Genomic DNA, 21,400 nt, shown 5'->3' on the forward strand with positions numbered 1-21,400 from the left:
TCAGTGGAGTGTTAATTCTGAAACTGCACGAAGAGCAATTAAATGTTTTAAATTAAGTTAATGCTGATGTCTTTACTGGAAACATCCAGCTACTGTGTGTGTTCATTATGGTTAAATATCACAGAAGTTAGATTGAAAAGACCTATGAGGTATTAATTCCATCTCACTGGCAGTGTACAGATTATTTCTTATATAGCCTAAGTGTCTAGGGCTTTTCCCAGTACCGTTTTAAATGACTTAGGCAATGGGGTTTCTGTCACTTCCCTTGGGATGTTGTTCCTCAGTTAATAGATCTCATTGTTAAGAAATCTTTCCTGGTTCTTTTTCCTGTCTAAATTGTCCACAGATTAATTTTATCCCATTGCTCCTACTCAGCTTTGTAGTGAGTTAGTAGGAAAAGGGAAAAAGAGAACAGCAACTCCTGGGGGAAGGTAAGGTGGAGCATGGAGCAAAGGGGTTGTTGCTGGGGTGGGAACTGTGGCAAGTGGTGCACAAGTGCAGTTCTATCACTTTTTTCCCCATTTGACAACCAAATAGAATGGGACAGCTTTCTTTCTGTCTAGTTCCACTGTTGATGTAAATCTGCATCTAATCTCCCCTTAAAATTCCCTTTTCATACATAAAACACTGAAAGAGCCATAAATACCTCTAGGGGTGAGAGATGCTATGAGGCTATACTGTCTTTATTAATTCCTTTGCCATCCTAATCCAATATTTTTCCCCACAGAGGTGGGAGGTTAGAAGATAGAATTGCCTCATTCAAGACCATTACATCGGCTATCGCCTTTGTGCCTCATAAAGGAATAGAGAAATCCACTTAGAGTCCTTAGCATCATTCTGTGGAGTCGGACATATTTCCTAATTTAGTTCTGAAGTATTTGGCATTTGATGGCAGATTGTATTAAGAGTGCATCAGCGCGCATCCTAATCAGGGCAATGTGACTGAAGTAGTCCAGACGGCTGGGGTATGCTTGACAAGGACGCTTGCTTGGCATTGCTACACCAGCTGACATCACGCCGGAAATTAATTACTAATGTCTATTATGATAATTATTCCCCACACACAGACGTGAAGGGACTTTGCATTGGTTGATTACTTGAGTCACAAGTTGATGGTCTGTCTCTAGAAGAGCTTTAGATCTCAGAAACCTATTGATAGTGAATTCCAGTGCTGTTTTCTAATAGCTATATCATTCCAGTATAAAAGCTGCATACCATTTTATTTCATGGGCAGTGTGCTCTAGATTATTAGATCGTGGCAATTTTTGTGGGAGTATTTTTGACCACTAATCGCTCAATGTTAATTTTTTCTTTAATATTGAACCTTTTGGCAGTAACAGGCCAATGCAGAATGTACTGCTTTCCAGAAATACTCTCTCTCTGAAATATCTAGACGCTGCCAGAGTGCTCCACAGTCCATGGAATTCAGAGGTGTGAGGAATGGTTTTAAGCATAATGGGTCAAATTCTTCCCTAGTGTAACTCCATTAAAGTCAGTAGATTTAAACTGGGGTGGCTTTGGTTCTGTGCATGTGAGGGGGAGGGGCATTTTTAAAAAAGATGTTGGACCAAAATTAACTTCCTTAATTATTTGATTAGCTTTCAGTGTCTCTTCTGGTGTCAGTTTCACTAGGCCTTTGGTTACCAGGTCTTCTAGGGAGAACAAGTCCTGAAGTTCTAATGTTTTTTTTTTTTTTTAAAAGGTACAAAAAATGCTTTGTTTGCCTAAAACCTCTTAGGCCTTCTTTATCCATCCTTAAAAAACAAAGAAACACAAGCCCATTGTTTTTTCTTTACATGTCAGCTTTAAAATCGGCATACTAATAAACTGGCCAGTTTTTAATCCCCTGTTCCTGTTCCTGTTCCTTTTCAGTGATGGCATTGGAGCTGGCATCCTGAAGCCTGCTGGCCAGCTTTATAAAGCTGCTGTTTTAGCTTTTGCTATACATTTACTTTTGCCATTGGCTACCTAAGTGCTCCATGCAGTTTCAGTTACATAAGGTCCCTTTTTTCACTACCTGTCCATGTTGACATGTTTTTAAACAGCTGCTGTTTCACCCTGGAAGTGATTGCATTCCAGTCATGGATGAAAGGTCCTGCAAGTGAATCCACATGAGCACAGGTGTCTGCCGAAGTGGGTCCAGTTGCAAGAGCTGGGTCTTATATTGTAAAGTGTCGGGGTAACTTTTGGGATGAAAAGCACTATTAAAATATTAGTTTTCTTTTTTGTTATTTAGTATTGATTCCTATGTATCATAGAATCCTAGAATCTCAGGGTTGGAAGGGACCTCAGGAGGTCATCTAGTCCAACCCGCTGCTCAAAGCTGGACCAATCCCCAATTAAATCATCCCAGCCAGGTCTTTATCAAGCTTGACCTTAAAAACTTCTAAGGAAGGAGATTCCACCATCTCCCTAGGTAATGCATTCCAGTGTTTCACCACCCTCCTAGTGAAAAAGTTTTTCCTAATATCCAACCTAAACCTCCCCCACTGCAACTTGCGACCATTACTCCTCGTTCTGTCATCAGCTACCACTGAGAACAGTCTAGATCCATCCTCTTTGGAACCCCCTTTCAGGTAGTTGAAAGCAGCTATCAAATCCCCCCTCATTCTTCTCTTCCGCAGACTAAACAATCCCAGTTCCCTCAGCCTCTCCTCATAAGTCATGTGTAACATCCTAGTACTGCTAGGATGAATGACTTAAGTCAGGAATACCTCAGTGTGTAAACATTCGCAATATAGTAGTTAACCAGTATCTTGCCCAAGAATAATTGAATCTGCCTCCATGATTTTCCATTGCAAACTTGTGAGTTGTTTACTAAATTGAAAGAGCCATTCATTTTTGCAACTTTTTATAGAAATTATGCAAAATATATGTTTCCTAATGAAAACGACAAGCCGCTTTTTATATGCCGGCATTGAGACTTGGCACAATGCTTAGACAAGTATCTCAGGTTTTGAAAATGTTGCCCTTAGGATGCATCATGAATATTTAAGGAGATTATCTGGAAAGCCAGGGAAATAATTCATTCCATTTTGAGGACCAACTTGCCTTCATATTACCCATCCTAATTTAACCGGGCAGGAGGGGGGATAAAATAGTCGTTTTTTTTCTATAGGGTAGATGGTTTAGTGGGCAAACCATATCCTTTCACCTCTGGCTCCTTTGTATATCAGTCTTCAGCCACAAGTTAAATGAGTTTTGCTGACCTCATTCCAGTCTCGAGCAGACATCTGTCCACATCACAGAACCATCAAGTTTGGCACAATGCTGGATGATTGGCAGTCCCTGCTCAGGAAGGGTCCAGTACTGGAACAGCAGGGGTTGCAGGTGCATTGGCAGAGTTGTGTTGCTGAAGCTCGTACACTGCCTGCCTGCACCATGTCTGGCTCTGCTTCATGCTACCAGCTTTGATTCTATTCAAATAAAAACTTAGAAGGAAAAATAAACCTACATTTAATTGTTTATAGCTTCATAGGTAATTTATATGGCAGGCCATAAGTATTTGGAGGATTCTGTAAACAGCACTGTGCAAGAGACCTGACTCTTGCACTGCTGGGAACGCTGCAGACCTTTTAGATGAATCCGAACAATGCTTTCATGGATTCTCTGAGCTGGCCCTTTGAGCGCTACTTATGGCTGGGGAGCACAGCTAAATGCACCTGAGATAAAAGTTTCTGTTCGCCAGCGTGAAGTCACCTTTGGGATGGCAGGAAAGTCAATTTTCCACATGCTCACAGACATGGTTGTGTTACCACTTCTGCACAATGACTTATATCTGGCAAAGACTTGCAAAATAGTCTCTCTGGCTGATTGTCAAAAATTACATCATATTGGAGTAAACTGCTTTTAAATCAAACATCCATTATTCATGTATATTAACCACTTCTTTTTTTTTAAACTGGCTGTTTTGTGTATGATTTACTCTTTTTATCTCTGGCTCTCTTTCTGATCCCCCCCACCCCCCATCTGCTCTTCTTAAATCTTAGCTCATCTTTAAATTTATGGAGCCAGTACACTTGTCTCTGTGTACGAGTATCCATATGCTGACCTTGCATTTGTTAATAGTCAAATTTCCTATGTTGCTGTACTGTGTGTTGTGTTTACAGTAGCCACTATAACTGTTTGGTACATTTACACCAGCAAACTGTCCCCCTAGGGCCTGTAAACTTTTTATACTTTTTTCCCACATGCTTCTTAGAAATAAAATTCAGAACTTGCAGTAGCGACCACCAGGGGCTAAGCTTAACTTGATGAATCAAGCATGTGTGATATAGCTGTGTCCACTGTTGTAGATGGCATGTAGGTTGAATGTCTCTTGACCCATGGATTTAAGGAAAAAAAAAATCCTCATAAGTTCTGTTCTTTTCTTAAAGGAAGCTATGGCTGGCTGGCAATTCCATGAACCTCCTTATTGCTTAGAGAATATTGATGTATGCAGGCAATGTGTGTAGTGTAATCCAGTGGATAAGCCACAGAATTGAGGATAAAATTATGTACATTCTATTCCCAACTCTGGCACTGAGTCCTTTTGTGACTTTGGGCAAGTCGTGTAATTTTTCTCTGTTCCTCATTTTCCCACTCTGTAAAATAGGGTAATGTCACGTGTCTTGTGTAAAGCACTTTGAGACCTTAGCACAGCTCTGTAAGTGCTAAGGATCATTACTCTTAGATATGTCCATTCAAATGAAAGGAAAGTTAAGATGTTCCAGGAACGTGTGCCCAGTATGTTGTTCCGTAGTGAAGAGACCAATGATTTCAGTACATTGTTGACCATTATTACACCTTTTCCTTATTATTATTTATTGATGGTTACATAGTGCCTCTTATATGTATAAAGATCCTTTCACCCACTGCTGAAAGGAAGCCACTTCTTGGGGGTGTTACTGGCAACAAAATACAGTAGCTTAGGGCAAGAAGAAAAAACATAACTCCCTACAGAGCAAATCCAGCTATTTCACAATGCAATTGCCTGAGTTGGCTGTTAGCCAGGACACTGGGGTGAATACCCCTGCTCTTGTGAAAAGTACTGCAGGCTCTTTGATAAGTGCTTGGGGACTCTGTTTTATGTCCCATCCAAAAAATGTCATCTCCAGCAGCATAGTATCCCTAGCCCCATGCTGGGATGTTGGATGTGCATGGAAGAGTTCCATCAACACCATTTTCTTCAGCACCTGGGTTGGGTTTTTTTTTTTTTTGGTTTGGTTTGTGTTTTTTTGGAAGTGTCTCATCCAAAGTATTTATGCCATGCTGGACCTTACTAAGCTATAAGATCTAACAAAGCTCACAGCAGAAGTTGATCTGGCTACAGAAGCTGTAATTTTTTTGTCTATTAATTTGGTATTCTCTCTGTTAGGTTCTTGGACTGCATTTTTTTTAGATTTCCACACACCTGCTGATTTAAAGTTTCCTAACTACAGTAAGTTTTCCATTCTCTTTCTCCCACTCTCCTTCATTCCTTCTAATAAGTCTGTGAGCCTGTTTCTCAGCACATCTCTCTGAGAACAGTTGCCACAGACTGAGACTCGCCCAGCTCATGCAACAAAGAGGGAAATTAGTCTAATGCACCGCTTTAACAAAAGGGAGAGTAGGAGCATGAATAATTAATATCACTAGTCTGTGGCAGTCAGATAAAATGAAGTCCCATTTGCTCAGCCTTATTAAAAGAGAGAGAGCGCGCGGGGGAGAGATGGTAAAGGTCGTTAAGGGACTTGTAACATGGAAAGAATCGCCTCTGAGATGGATAATGTGTTTTCTAATCTCTGTGGTCTTTAACTAAACGTAATGGTAAAGGTACTCTTTGGATATTTCTGCCTTGCTGAATTATTAAACATTCTGGAAGATCACTTGACTCTCATCCAGTAACTTAACTTTTGCATTTGAAAACTGTTAGTAGGTAAAGATTTTGATTTTTGTGGTTGTTTTTTTTTTTTAGGTCATTATATATATATATATATATGTTATATACATTGTCTGTGTGTTCCAGTTTTTTATATATATATATATATATATACACACACACACACAGAGATCTGTCTATCTATCTGCTTTGACATCATGCCATTCACCCATTTTGCCCCAAGAGGGCTGTTGGAAGAAGGGGGTACCTCAGTAGGGTATTACCTTCGGGTACCCCATTTCACACCCAGACGCTCTAGGTTCACTTATCTTTACCAGATTTGCACCCATTAGGTCACTAGCCTTGTGCATGCATTATAGTATTATAAGTGTCTTTAAAAGGCTAATCCGTTTGCAGTGTGCATTATAAGATTATAAACCTCCTAGAGACTTTATGCTTTGTTTGCCATTTAACATGGAGACCCTTATTTTGACTCCCAAGTGACCAGATATTTTCATTCTTTATCCTTGGCCTTTATAAAGAAAATCCTAGTTACTTTAGGGTATTACAGCAGAGCTCACCAGAAGTGTTACAGCAGCTTCAAAATTGTGTTGTCATCTCATTTATAACCTCCCTCTTTTTAAGAATTTTTAATTCTGGTATAAAATTGTATTCTGGTTTGAAGCTTGGTAGACAGAGAAACAGTAAAAGCAAAAGGGATGGGTTTAAAAAAATGTAAATCTTATGTTGCACAAGGAAAAGGTGAAAATATGTGCTAATAACACTGAAGAGCACCTTTTTGCAGACAAAGAGCCAGTAGGGCAGAAAAACATATATATGTAACATAAACAAATCCCTAAAAAAAGAGGGGAGCTAGAGAGTGGAAAGAGATGTAGACGTTACCTGTCATTAATGTCAATAGATATGGAAAGTCTGGTGGATCAGAAAGGTTTTTTTTATAGTTTTGTTTGGTTGCAAAAAGGTTAAAGCGTTTGGCAATCTGTAAACACCCCGAGTGTAAATAAGTGAATATGTTAATTTAAAAATGCCTTTTGCCCACTTACTCCAGACCTGGAAAAAAATTTTGATTTTGAAAATGAAACTTGGCAAGCAATTAGGACAATAATTGTGTTCAGTGTTTGCTAAGAAAAGTCCAAGGTATTTAAATGCCTGCACATTAACAGGTTTTTGTAGAGGGCATTCCTGTTCATAATGATACATATCTGAAAACTATGTTCCAGTTTTATGTTGACAGGATAGATTGGAGCTAAGATCTATTAGGTGAATTAATAGTCTATGGACACTCAAAGTAGCAGCTGCAGAGAGTTTCTCAAGAGCAACAAGAGGCGCTGCCTTATCTCCAGGGGTTAAGTGTGCAACCAGAAAGGGATGGTCTAGATTCTCTGGAACTACAGGAATCTTGACAGGGTCAACTCAGTCACTAATCTTTCTCAAGGTAGATAAACTGAATTCAGTGGAGATTATTGCCTTTCAAATGAGACCTTCAAAACAGAAGTCTGGTCTGCCAACATGGTCATTAGTTTCTTCTGCAATTTTAATACAAAAAGTGGTTTGCCATGGTGTCTTGGCCAAAATGTCCTCTTCTCCGCTGTTGTGTGCAGTGTGCTGATTGGTTGCTGTGCTTCACTTCAGAAAGGGATGTGTTTCAGTGGTGATATATGTGAAGTTTGCATTGTTGTTGTAGCCGTGTTGGTCCCAGGGTTTGAGAGACAAGGTGCGTGATATTATCTCACCCCCATGTCTCTCTATTATCTATGAAACGGTTTGTTTATAACTCCCTTTTCACAGGTTCAGATTTTCAAATTAATTCATCTTTTTTGGGATGATATTTTCCATGCTAGGTTTTTGTCTAAGAGTGAATTACTTTAAAAAGTTTGAGTAAAATTTCTTCAGGTGCATTTGAGTTCTGTGAGGATGGAAAAAATACACACTAAATATGGCTTAATTCTGAGACATGGCACGTCAGTAATATGTTGATGGAAGCTAACAGAGGAACTTAAATAGCCGTCACTAAGGAGATCGTCCAGGACCAAGATGGGGGGGGGGGAGGAAGGAGAAGAACTGGTTGGGTAATGATAAACATTACAAACTATTGAAGAAAAATCACTTCTGGATCCTTACTGGGTTGCTGCTAATATTTTTAGTAGAGCATGATGAAACCCTGTCCTTTTTACGACATCATCATAATACATGTTCTTTGTGCCTGGCCTGAGGGAAAAAGAGTTTGGTCAAGGATATTGGCTGCTGCTAGGACAATTTGCGTGAGGGAAATCTGTAAAAGTTGCAGTGATACATGCAGCAAAGTTTACCCTACAAACACTATTGTCTTCTCCTCAGGGGCAGGAGAAATGTAGAAAAACTGCAGTTTTTCTGCAATTTTTGCTGCATTCCTCACATTTTTCTAAACTTTAATTATTAAAAAAAACCATTCTATTGCCAAGAGACAGCCATCACAAAAGATGTGCTACTCCTGTACTTCAACCTTGCAGAAAACTATCTTGAGGCAAAATTAGGAGCTCTTCTTGGTTGGGTGTGAACTTGACAGTCTAGTGAAAGCTGTCCAAATGTGTATCTGCATTAAGCACAGGTACCTTTTCCTACCTTCCTTTTTTAAAGCTGTTAATACAGCATCAAGTTTGCTCAGTTAAAATTTGAAAGTCAGACAATGCAGGTATTAAGGGTCCTCCAGCAGAGCTAACTTGGCTATGTTGCACATATTGTATATTTCATGAGTGTTATAAGGCATGATGTAACATTTATTAAGCAACACAGGCTACAACAAGAAAAATGGTTGAAAATACTACACCTGTACCACATGGTCATGTTAACATTGCTATAGAAACCTTTATTTTTCCTTTTGCTTGACATTATGCAACCTCAATATTAGATTGACATAGATTTTTGCATTTAAAGAGGGACAAACTTGAAATGTAGTTAACTTCAGAAAATGACTTAAATGCATGTTTAGGCTCTACACCTGTTGCTGAGCCTCCTTGCCAATTTTTATAATTTGACAATCAAATTTTCCTATTTTTGAACATACTTTCTGTCTCCTGTTGCTATGTGAAAGTCCTGCATAAACAGCTGAAGCTGACAGGGCAGGAGAAACAGTCAAGTTGATTATAAACATAGTGCTTTCAAATGCAGAAAGTACACAAACAGGAAAAAAAATACATTTTTTTTTCTAATCTTTGTAACCGTGATCTTGTGAAATTACTTGTAATAATAGGTTAAAAAATAATAGGTTAAAAAAAATCAGACAGAATTGTGATTTAAGCTGAACGATCCTTTAATCTGTCTAGTTGACCGTCTATGCAAGGGTCTTCTGCAGTGCTCATTGCTGTCGGATCTAAGCAAATTATGTTCCTTTATTTTTCTGCTTTACCATAGTTTGTAGAATCTTTCTCTTGCTGTTCTTCCTTTGATACCCTTTGAAAAGCAGATTTGCTTAGCTTCCAGTACTATTTCAAATACAATCCAAAGTCTGTTCATGAGGAGATTTGCTTTTCAATATGGACTTCAATATGACCTGAGCAAACACAGTGTAGCTTCCTTTGAACTCCCAAAGTTTGTACCTACCCCACCATGGTTGCCCAGATCTAGTGTTCAGGCTACATATCCCTAATTCATGACAGTCTGTTACAGTGCCAGACTGGTTGCTTGCCACCCCTGTATGCATTTTATTGCTGCTGTCCTCAATAATTGAAGTTTCTGTGTCCTGATGTACACACTAGAAGGTTGAGAAGTAGGCCTGTAAACCATCTCTTTAATAAAATCTGAGTGGTAATGACCATGCTCTGGTTTATGCTACAGCAAAATGCACTCAACATGGCCCTGTTATGTTTCACCTTGTGCGTTTTTGTTTTTTTTTTTTCCCCTCCTTCTGCCAGATACTTCTCTACAACCTGGAAACAGGTCAGTGTCTAACAAAGCTAGGCAGCTCGTTGGGTGACTTCACGTGTGTCAATCTCCAGAATAGTCCTCCGTGGATGCTTGTTACGGGCAATAAAGACAGGAGGTATGTACAAGCAAGAGCAACACCTTATCTAGAGCTAGAGTTCACTTTCCGTCCCTTGTTCCCTGCTGGCCAATAACTGGATCTGCGAGAGCTAGGTTCTCCCCCATATACTGTAAGTACAGCCTGCATGAACTTCAGGAGCAAAGTATTAGGTAATAGTTGGATGTGGCTCCCATTTTGCTTTGTTTCTGAAAGCATCATGGGAAGACTTTCTTTTTAAGCCATTTGGTGGACGCAGTTGGTGTACAGCCCAGCAAGACCACTTGGAATATCTTCCATTCCCTCTCTTCTCCCCCAATCACCCACAAAATTAGTTTGGCATTTAAAAGCTCACTTTCTGATATTAAAAAAACAACCTAAGGGATGAATCATGTAGGACGAGATGGGTCCGCCTGCCAAATGATGTCAAGAGTGTATTTCGGAACACTGCAGAGTCCCTCAGGTGACAGAAAAGAGACTTTCATGTGAACTGATTCCAGCTTCTATTTAGCTGATTAACAGCCTTCTCTTTAACTCCTTGGCTTGGTGAGTCGGATTTTCCCTGCATGATATCCGATGCCAGAAACGGACGCACTGGGAACAGTCAGTGTGAAAGGATTAAAGTGCTTAAAAAGACCCTTTGAGTCCAATTTTTAGGTTTTCTTTTTTGGCTGGTTATCTGCAGGGTCACTTCACTGCACCAAAGAGATGTGCCATGGCGAGAGGCCAGTGTATAATGGCTCCCCACTCCTTCCCTCCTCCCCTCAGTGCTGGGCATGGGGCTGCAGGTGGTGGTCTGGTTTGGTGGTGGGTATCAGATTGTGAGGCGGATACTTTCCATTGCCAAATCCCAGACCTCTGTCCTGCCAGTGCAGCAGCTTGCAAAAATGATTATTTTGTCAAACAATTTTTTTCTTTTCAGCAAAGAGGCAATGTAAGCAAACTGCCTACTTTGTCAGCAAAGAAAATAGAAGCGGCAGCTTAAGTTTGATGCATGTGACTGAATTCTTGGGGATTTTTTCTTAAATTAGCAGATACGAATTTCTTCTGTGTGTGCTAGGGTCCTGTGATTCGCAACAAATCTGCTTGTAGTTTTATTCTCTTTTGTATAATGTTGTGTCAGTAGTGCAGGGGGAGACAGAAGAGCATGGGCAAATTTGATGGGCCACATATCCATGTCAGGAATTGAAAGTAACTCCTCTTATATGGGAATAAATGATGAAGCCCTCTCCTCTCAGAATATGAATATGAAAAACTTTTTGATTCTGAATTTTACAGCCCAGGTATCTGGAGGAGGAGGCCTGGCTAGAGCTAAACTAACAGGAAAGCAGAAATCTAGTGGTTCAGCAGTTAAATAGGGCCTCTGAAAAGAGACTCTCTGCCACCCAAAACAAAGTCAAATTACTCATGAAGGTTTGTTTGAAGGGCATTAGCAGCAGTGTAATGTTTTCTCAGCTGGACCCCCATCTGTATCAAGTGGACCTAGTATCCCCGGATTCCTATTGTAGAACAAGTATTCCCAATGAGGGATTCACAATATGAATGTTAAGTAATAATGGCCAATGGGGGAGCCTACTGCTGGAGTTAAAATGGACATCCTCAGGATTTCTGGGCCCAAAATTTGACCTCATTGTTATGCGATAGGGAAAGTCCTGTATTCAGCATCATCTGTTAAGAAACCAAAACCCCCTAACTCCCTGCCGTTGAGGAAAGGAGTGATTCTTTTGGGAGCAACCATAGAATTCAGTCTCGGTGCACTTCATAGCAAATAAAAATAATCAAACACCATCAGAAGAATGAGGAGTGCACACTGTGACACACTCCACAGCAGCTACCTTGCTTTCCTTGAAGGTACCTAAGATGGTGGATAGCATCGGAAAACTAAATATCAGGGGAAGCTGACACCTGCTAGTGCTGGAAAGCCATCTGAGGAGATATTGGTTTACATCTACCCCTAAACCTGGCTAGGCTTATTTCTGGAGCAATCAAATATCAGAGACAAAGGCTTGCTCCTGACTCATTTGGACTAGTGTAGAATTGAGGCATTCCCACTGAGCATAGCTGTCATGGCAAAGCATGGAGGGAAATGGCAGCCTCTGCAATAGCCGAGGCTCCTATTATTTAGAGCCTCATCTCAGGTTTGTAAAATGCCTTTTCTTTTTAAAATAAACGTAAACAACTCAAGTGTTCTTTTTAATTTTCTGAGGGTATGCAGGGTGAAAATGTGCCTGAAAGCTGGACCCTGGCTGATGTATCAACTGGGATGCAGTCAGTTTCATTTCCAGCTGTGCTTACTAATAGAAGAAACCTTAATTACCATACAGGGCACTTGCAGCCAAAGATGGGAAGAGTGCTGTGAATGACAGAGTTTCAGAAATATTAGACCTTTACCCAACGTTCTAATGCACACCAGACCCTCCCAGTCCCTGTTGAAGTGGGAGAAAGCTGGGAGCTGTTTTCACTCTGTCTGTAAGTGTTCGGATGTGTTGTGGCACAGGGGTTGTTACAGAACCATCCTCGGCGTCCTCCCGTCTCTGTTCCAGCCTGTTTTCTTGCCTGTCAGATGGATGCTACCCTGCTGGAGTCTTTGGACGGTTCTGTCTTCTTTTGTTTCAGTTGTTGGAATAGAGTTATTTGCAAGCTCCTATGGTGTGGTTTTCATTAGAACAGGGAAAGGGGGGGGGGGGCGCTTCTTGGAACAGCACAAGGATCAAACCATGAATATTGAACATGATACAATTTGGACTTCAGTCTGCTTGATTGTTCCATTCCTGACATTTATCGTATTCAGAGGGTCATCCTGCAGCTTCTTTTCAACTCTGGAATCAATGATTTTCCTTTATTTTCATTTCCCTTCACTATATATTTTTTGTTTCCTGAAGCTCTACATTTTATTTTTTAATCTTGAAATACTAAGTTTTAAAAAACGTACACCCCTTTTTCCACTGTATGCTGGATTAGCAGGCAGTGATATAGGTTTGTATTCAACTGAGCTCTGAGACAGATTTGAATTGGTTTCAGGGTAGCAGCCGTGTTAGTCTGTATCCGCAAAAAGAAAAGGAGTACTTGTGGCACCTTAGAGACTAACAAATTTATTTGAGCATAAGCTTTCGTGAGCTACAGCTCACTTCATCGGATGCATGTGATTCATGGACATGCGTCCGATGAAGTGAGCTGTAGCTCGCAAAAGCTTATGCTCAGGATTACTTACACCAATTCAAATAAATTTATTTGAGCATAAGCTTTCGTGAGCTACAGCTCACTTCATCGGATGCATGTGATTCATGGACATGTGTCCGATGAAGTGAGCTGTAGTTCATGAAAGCTTATGCTCAAATAAATTTATTTGAATTGGTGTAAGTACCCTTACCCGACACAGACACCCATTCTTACTGTCTCCTTAAATAAGGAAAGAAGTGGCTGATAAACTCAGTTCTTTATCTCAAAATGAGACTTGATAGAGATTTCTCCCTCTCTAACTAGCACTTTTCCCTTGGATGGGTTTGAAGCTTTTCTTTCTCCTGCTCACTTGGATGTTCCAGTCATTAGGTTGGATATTAGGAAAAACTTTTTCACTAGGAGGGTGGTGAAACACTGGAATGCGTTACCTAGGGAGGTGGTAGAATCTCCTTCCTTAGAAGTTTTTAAGGTCAGGCTTGACAAAGCCCTGGCTGGGATGATTTAATTGGGAATTGGTCCTGCTTTGAGCAGGGGGTTGGACTAGATGACCTCCTGAGGTCCCTTCCAACCCTGATATTCTATGATTCTGTATCTAGGTCCTGATTCAGGAGAGCATCCTTATTCAAGAATGCACCTAAGCATTGCTTAAATTTCCTGAATTGGGGCCCTAGTATTGTAATAGAATTTTCCTCCCAGTCATACATGATGGTATCCAAACAAAAATCAATAGATGATTGTAAAACAGAAGAAAAGGAGCTCTATTTGAAGACCACAGGGATTTTAATGATCCCTTATTAACAAGAAGCTTTAGCAAACAAATTGACTTGTAAAAAATATTATATGCAGTGTTCTTGTAGCCATGTTGGTCCCAGGATATTAGAGAGACAAGGTGGATGAGATAAAGTAAAAGATCCAAAAAAAGAGATTACCTCACCCACTTTGTCTCTTGTAAAAAAATATTGAATTTAGTGGGCCTGATTCTTACCTCATTTATACCATTATAAAATAGGAGGAACTCCATGGAAATGAGACTATTTACATCTGTGTAAAATTGGTGTAAGATCAGAATTGGCCCCAGGCAAAAGTAAAAGTGTGGGGGGGAGAAAAAGCATAGTATAGATACTACCTGTCGGACATTCTCCAGCATTTAAAGCTCTTGTAGTAATAGTGTGGGACAGGATACTGAAATTGCAAAGAAGGCAAAACCTGGAGTGAAATATTGTATGCAAACCGTTTTTGCTAATGCTGATGGGAATGGAAACTTTATGGAACGATGGCCATGGATATGCCTTAGATAATCAAAATACTCCGTGTTTTCTAGTGGATCCAGCAGTTGCAATCTCAGGTGTTCATCAAAAGCTCTGCTGCTCTGAATGTTGTTTGATCTCTGATGTGCTAAATTTGAGGGGATGGCTTATTTGGGTGCTCAGTACTTCCTGAAAATCAGGACTTTTTAAGGTGTTTTAAATTGGGCAACCAACATCACTAGTCATTTTTTAAAATCTAGGCCAAAGATACATAAGAAGGCAGCTGTTCGGATGCTTGTGGATGGCTTTGTTTCAGTGTTGCGTGTTAATCTAAGATTCCCTTGATTTTTCTCTTGGATGGTGTAACATTTGGTTCCTTGTCCTTTAGCTGCATCTTTGGTATTGTCCTGGGGTTTTTATGGACAATGCTTAGATACAAAGGAGACAGGTGTCATAGCAATACCCCAAATAGATTGTCATTTATGACTCACTGCATTGCTAGCAGTTCATGAGGCAAACAGATTATCTTCTGGACCAAAATTCTCCTTATGTTTCATTGTAATATTCACTTTACATAGTACGTGCAAAGAAACCAAGTTCCTAAAAGCTGGAAAGAGCCCTGATGAAAAATCTTTCAGCTGACAGTGGATATTGCACTGGGAAAATCCAGTGGTGCAAAAAGACCTACAGAAAATCTGCTGCTGATTCCATCAGTCATGTGTATGGCTATGTGCTGGTACAGTGACACTGAACTGAAGTAATTTTAAACACTACGTAGAAAAGAATTTCATGTTTGATGCTCTCTTTGCCATGAAAGGGGTATTTGAAATACCAGAGGAATTGTGAGGCAAGGATTAGCAATTTTTATAGCCCAAGTTGGGAATGCATTGACTAGTGTTTAGTATTATATTAATTACTAATCCTTATAGGACAAATCTCCATTCTCAACAGTAGTATGTAATTTGTATTCTAGTAATTGAAAAGTAAGGCACATGTCTAACATGTTACATAGTTTTCAAATGAAGAAACCCTAACAGTTCCAATGGAATCACACCTTGGGGTAGATGCCAAAAGTCCTTTTGGAAAACAGATATAGTATTGGGCCTGGTCTGCTCTTAAAACTTAGGTTAATATATCTGTGGTACTCAGGGGTGTAAAAAATCTACATCCCTGAGCGACCCAGCTATGCCGACCTAACCCTAGGTGCAGATGCAGCTAGAATGGTGGAAGAATGCTTCTGTTGACCTAATTACTGTTGCTCAGGGAGTTCCTATCATGATGCAAAAATTCCTTCTGTTGCCATAGTCTGCATCTGCACTATGGGGTTACCATGGCATAGCTATGGTATATAGTGCCCATAGTGTAGACATGGCCTTAGATAGCCAATAGAGCGATTGGTGGTTTTTAGCTGCTGATTTTATTGCACTTCTGCCTTTGCCAGTGAATTGCAGGCTCTTTAAAAGTATTCTGGTATGTTATAAGTGTAATGCAACTGTAATCAGTGTGCTAACATAATCCAAACAGTGTTTGCATTCTCAGGAGCTGCAGACCGGAGTGTAACAGCTGCCCCTCTCTGTTCTTGATTTCCATTTGTTCAGGGTCAGGGTATACGACCTCCGCAGAAGCAAATCTTTGTGCTCCCTCTATGCCCACCATTTGGGAGTATCTGCCGTGCAGATGGATGACTGGAAAATTGTCAGTGGAGGAGAGGAGGGTCTGGTCTGCGTGTGGGATCAGCGAATGGGCATCAAGCTATGGGAAATGCACGCCAGGTAACTTCATCTGCTCGAGGGGCTTTACTGCCATGACATTTCCAGATCCAGTGGACAGGCTGAGCTGGCATGTTTTCACTTTGGTCCTGAACATCCTATGCCTAAAGTTTCTGAGGACAGCACGATAGTTCTGTTAGTTTTCAGTCTCTAATGGAATCTGTGGTCTGCTCAGTTGGACTCTTAGATTAAAGAGGATTCCAAATGGTTAATTGTGTGTGTGTGTGTCTGTGTGTGTGTGTGCGTGTGTGTTCTCCACAATTTTCATGCAGGTTGTTGCTCATTTAATTTAAAGGAGCACTGATAAAACACAAACTTTTACTAGATCGAGGTCCTTTGAATAGGTTACTTCTAACACATCATTACTGCAATGAAGGTAATTTTTATGAATCTAATTTATTTTTCATGGTTTATTTTTTGCATTTCTCTCAGATTGGACAATAAATTGTAAATTTCACGTGCTTCTCCTCCATAAAACCAGTGTTGCTGTGTATTGGCTTGAAACCACTCTAAAAGAGAAATGTTTTTGTTAGGGTTCGTCCTGGGGAAATTTCTTATACTGGTGTGTGGTGTTGACTTCTGGGAAAATTTCTTTTGTCTTGGCTTTTGTCAAATCTCACTTTACAAACCCTGAATTTCGGGCAGTTTTGGTTTACCAGTCTTTTGTCTGTTTTACTCTTCTGTTAACTGTTTGTACATCACCTCCTGTGCCTTTGAGCGATCAAAAGGGAAGGCTTGGTTTTAAAAAAGATTTATTAGACCAAAGAGATTGTTCCACTTTCAGGTGTGCACACGCTCCCTCCACCATATTCACATCCCTTTAAAAAGCAAAAATCAGAGGGCCAAAAATGATGCATCTGCACCAGCAGACTGACATACCCATAACTGTTTATGCTGACAGTACACAATGTTTTAATATGTTGGAAATGAAGACAGACCCCTTAGTTGCATGCACCAAATCTTGACGACTTCCTTAGGCAGTTCTTATTCAGACAAAATTCCCATTTGATTAAAATTCTGCCCAAGCAAAGACCTCAGGATTTAGCCTTTTGTAAGTCTGAGAGTGATACCCTGCTATTATAAAATGAACAGATATATCCTAAATGTAATGACCCTTTCCCAAGGCTGAGGTGGATGAGACAAGGTATTTACTGTCTGGAGAGTTCAAGTCAGGCCATTGATGAAAACCAGGTGGTCCCCTTCTCTTTTGACCCCATGAGTTGTTAAGTTCTTTGTGATGCAGCTGATGCATTAGGGACATTATTGCATTGATTATCTTCCAATGCAACACTTAATGAGTATGTCAGGGAAGAGGGCGATTTTTATCTGATGGGCCTTTGGGGTGGAGGAGGAAACACAGCATATGACTGAAGTCATTAGATTTAGTAGTTATAAAATTATTAACCTGTGGATGAGCCAGAAAGGATAATCTAAATGAATAGTGCCAGGAGGCCCTTACTGAAAGGAAAGGCATTATTGGGAGTCTGTGTCCATAACCCACAGTCACAGAGGGGGAAGCAGGAGGAAAAAACAAGCAGGAGAAATGATTTGTTGGTTTGGGAGATGACAGGAGACATAACAGGGCCAATGAGATAAGCTATTTTGTCATCCTCTGGGATTGTCTCAAACTGAAAGAGTCCTGCCTTGATACGAGGATTCTGAGGTTGATATTTAAACTGTTCACAAGTGAAGGGAACGACGGAAGGACCACTCAGCTTTGTATCACACAGTGGCTGTCTGAAGCAATCTCAGCTCGTGATTCCGATTGAGGTGTCACAAGGTGGTGGCTGTGAATACAGTTAGCTTTCTTGTCTCCGTGTGTGGATGAGTGCATTCACAGAGCAAATGTGCTGCCTCGCAGCATTGCCTGCGATATGCTCTCGATTCCATCTGTGTTCTAGCAGTACGCCACTAGATGGCGCTAAAAGCTTCATTTTCATGCTTTCAACAGCTACAGTAGTACTTCAAAGTTGCAAACACCAGAGTTACGAACTGACCAGTCAACCACACGCCTCCTCTGGAACCGAAAGTACACAATCGTGCAGCAGCAAAGACCAAAAAAAAAAAGCAGAAAGTACAGTATTGTGTTAAACATAAACTAATAAAGAAAAGGAAAGCAGCATTTTTTCTTCTGCATAGTAAAGTTTCAAAGCTGTATTAAGTCAATGTTCAGTTATAAACTTTTGAAAGAACAACAGTGATGTTTTGTTCCAAGTTACGAACGCTTCAGAGTTATGAACAGCCTCCATTCCTGAGGTGTTTGTAGCTCTGAGGCTTTACTGTACTGCCTAGAAGAAATGAAAGTCTCGTTTCTCAGCCTGTGGCTAAAGACAGGGTGCTGAGTTAGGTTTATCGTTGGCTAACTTGATATAACAATTTGTGTGTTCCTGTTAGATCATTATCCGATGAAGTGAGCTGTAGCCCACGAAAGCTTATGCTCCGATAAATTTGTTAGTCTTTAAGGTGCCACAAGTACTCCTTTTTTTTTTTTTTTTGGATCATTAGGTGTCTGATATGTGTGTAAGTGGATTCTCCCACCCAGTTCTGCTATTTATTTTCCAGACACCCAGTCCGTCATATTTGGTTCAATACTCACAGCCTCATCACAGCAAACATCCCAGATGAGAAGAACCCCCGTGGTGCCAGCATCATGGATGATGACCTGACAGCTCACCGTAGGTGAGTGAACAGGCTCTGGAGGGCAGAAGTTTCTGCATCTTGAACACTCAGTGTTAAAGAGGAGTGGAGACAATATATCCGTTAAAAAACACCCCATACCAAACCAGCAACAAGATAGATGTGCAGCAGCATTTAAAAGCAGATAAATCTTCCAAGCTGTTGGGAAACAATGTGCTCTCTGTTTGCCTCTGAACTCAAGAGTCTGTTTCCTCCTGAATAGGTGAACACACAAACTCCTGAAGCAGCATAGGGAATGTAGCTCCTTGTCTTGCTTTAAATGTTAGTGATGGCATTAGCTCCCAAATGGAAAATGCTGAAGCGTAAACCAAGGTCCTGGCATTTGCATATCAGTTCAATTTTCCCTTTCTGATTCCAAGTATCCAGCTATAATATACTGACTTTCCCTGTCCCTGAATCAGATTAGATCATTTTAGGGCAGGTAACTGTTATATCTATATATTGCTAAAGTAAGAGAATCAAATTTCATCTTCAGGGCTTACAGCGAACACTGCAGGGGTCAGGAAAGGATTTCCTTCTATCTGCAGTATTGCACAAATGTTCATGGTGTACTGAGGCCTCCTTTGCTTTCTTGAAGCAACAGGTGTTGGCTGCTTCTGGAAGCAGGATGCCAGACTTGTTGCAGTTGGTAAAGATTTGACTTTGCTTGTAACACAATTAGAAATGGCATGTTGTCCTCCTTGTTTGTTTTTTGCCCAGGCATCGAGGAATCATCTATGCCTATGAATTCTCAGTGGACCAGTTGGCTCGAGAGAGTGTCCTTCCTATTTGCCGCTCTTCCTATGATGAAGTGACTGGTTACAACTACAACATTAGCCTTGCTGTCCCCTATGACAACATTTTGGTAACTTAGGAATGGTTTTTCCTTGGTTTTCCGTGGTCCAGTCCCCTACCAACCAACATGGAGCAGAAAGGAAACTGGGAATCGCAAGAGGTGATTACTAAAGATTGCATTGACTTGTTCCGACACATTTAGTGGCTCATTCTGAAAACTGAAGGCATATGAAAGAGCAGATTTTGAGGCTGTCCCCAAACGTATCACTCAAACATATTGATGATCCAGAATTACCTTTGAACCTTTGCTCCGGTCAGTGGAGATTGAAAAATGAGTGGGAGACTTAAACCTGGGGAAGTGGTCCATTCCCACTGCTCACAGGAAGAGTGTTGGTGACCTCACTCTCGTGGCAGATCAATGTGCCAATGGTGGGGGAAAGGAGAGCCCTGAGTGGCAAAGTGAAGGAGAATTGATGCTTTCTCGACAGGATGATAAGGGCACACAGGAACTCAAGCATACACAGATGCTTGGTTGTCCTGAGAGAAAACAAGAACTGGGAAAAGGCCTGCTGCAGAGCCACAAGCTTGGGATCTCTTTCCTGCATAACAAGCTGCCAGTTCTTGTCTCCCTGTGTGTGCTGCAGGCAGGGCATGTCCCGCAATCTGCAACAGAACAAAGCACAATGCGCTCTGTAGGAGGCAGCTTGCTCTCATCCAGGCTGGAGCAGCTTGGAAGCTAAGCTGGCCATGCACCTCAGAATTATTCTTTTAAATATGTTTTAATTTTTAAAAATCTCAGAATCTGTACATTAAAGGTTCATAACTGTTTGTTATTGTAAGGACTTTCCTCCTTTATATATTTTAGGGTGGGCTAATCCCTGTGCACTGAGGTGAAAGGCTGTCATTCCCCTGGTCTCTGCTGTGCAGTGCCTTGTAACTGAACTGCAAATTCCACTGTATCTGAAGTCATTTTGATTCCAGGTTGTCTCTAATAATGATTCTATGAACCTTCTTTTAATCACTGAGATAACATGATATTTGAGACTGATTGTGCCCATTTAGCAAAGTAGAGAGGACATAGCTGCCAAACTAGGTGATTACACAGGTTCTGTCTTGCATCCTCTGGGCATGATTAACTTATGTTGACTTCTTTGAATTGTACATGGCTGCGTCTGACCCTTGATAAGAAGAGTAGAACTATGGCCTTGTATACAGACAGAGGCTGCATTGATTTAACTAAAATTGGTTTAAAAACTGATTTGGCTAAGCTGGTGCCAAGTCCTGCACGGCCATAACTTCCATCAGTGTAAAACTGGTGGTTATTGGTTTAGCTTGCACCTGTACCTTTCTCAGTGCAAGCTAAACCAACTTAAATCAGGTTTAAAATGGATTCAATGTGTCTACATGTTTTCACTGGTTTAACAAAATGGGTTTAAAATCACTCCTTTAGTTAAATCAGCACAACTTTATGTATAGAGCAGGCTTAGCAAGTCTGTTTGTGAAATGGTTCTTTTTGGGCTGTCTCTTCACATAAAAATTAGCCACCCTGGATACTGAAACAGTCCCAAGGGAATCTCTCCTGCCTGAGAAAAGAAATCATTTACAATTATTTATTGTATTTGGCTTTTTATGTTTTCCATGACCCCCAATAAACTTCTCTGTGTTATTTGGTTGTAACAACCCTGTTACTTTTCTCTACCACGCTGCGCTAATGAAAGTGTGTAAGAAAAACTCCATCAAGCTGACCACATAATAAAATACAGTTTACATTTTCAAGAAGCCCTTGGTATTTCTGATCTCTGCAGCATAAGTTAAGAATGCCTTCCACTTCAGAGAGGCCAGCTCCCTTCCTTCTGCTCTTTGGTTTACAGTGTGG

General features: G+C 40.6%; 1 protein-coding gene across 4 annotated transcripts in view; it reads left to right on the top strand.

The window, feature by feature from the left end:
• The window catches only part of FBXW8 (F-box and WD repeat domain containing 8), a 62,896-nt gene extending 41,593 nt beyond the window's left edge, over positions 1-21,303 (top strand). Inside the window, exons 8-11 of one of the 4 annotated variants that reach the window (XM_073313062.1) lie at positions 9,751-9,775; positions 15,883-16,056; positions 18,616-18,732; positions 19,450-19,539. In XM_073313062.1, the coding sequence (XP_073169163.1) occupies positions 9,751-9,775; positions 15,883-16,056; positions 18,616-18,719 (303 nt within the window). In that variant the 3' untranslated portion in view covers positions 18,720-18,732; positions 19,450-19,539. Of the gene's footprint in view, positions 1-9,750; positions 9,879-12,181; positions 12,515-15,882; positions 16,057-18,615; positions 18,733-19,449 lie in introns of those variants that run through there. The other 3 variants (XM_073313059.1, XM_073313060.1, XM_073313063.1) reach the window with 3 other exon arrangements.
• Positions 21,304-21,400: the final 97 nt, after the last annotated feature.

This window comes from Lepidochelys kempii, chromosome 15 (genome assembly GCF_965140265.1).
Source record: "Lepidochelys kempii isolate rLepKem1 chromosome 15, rLepKem1.hap2, whole genome shotgun sequence".
Classification (NCBI taxonomy): Eukaryota; Metazoa; Chordata; order Testudines; family Cheloniidae; genus Lepidochelys; species Lepidochelys kempii.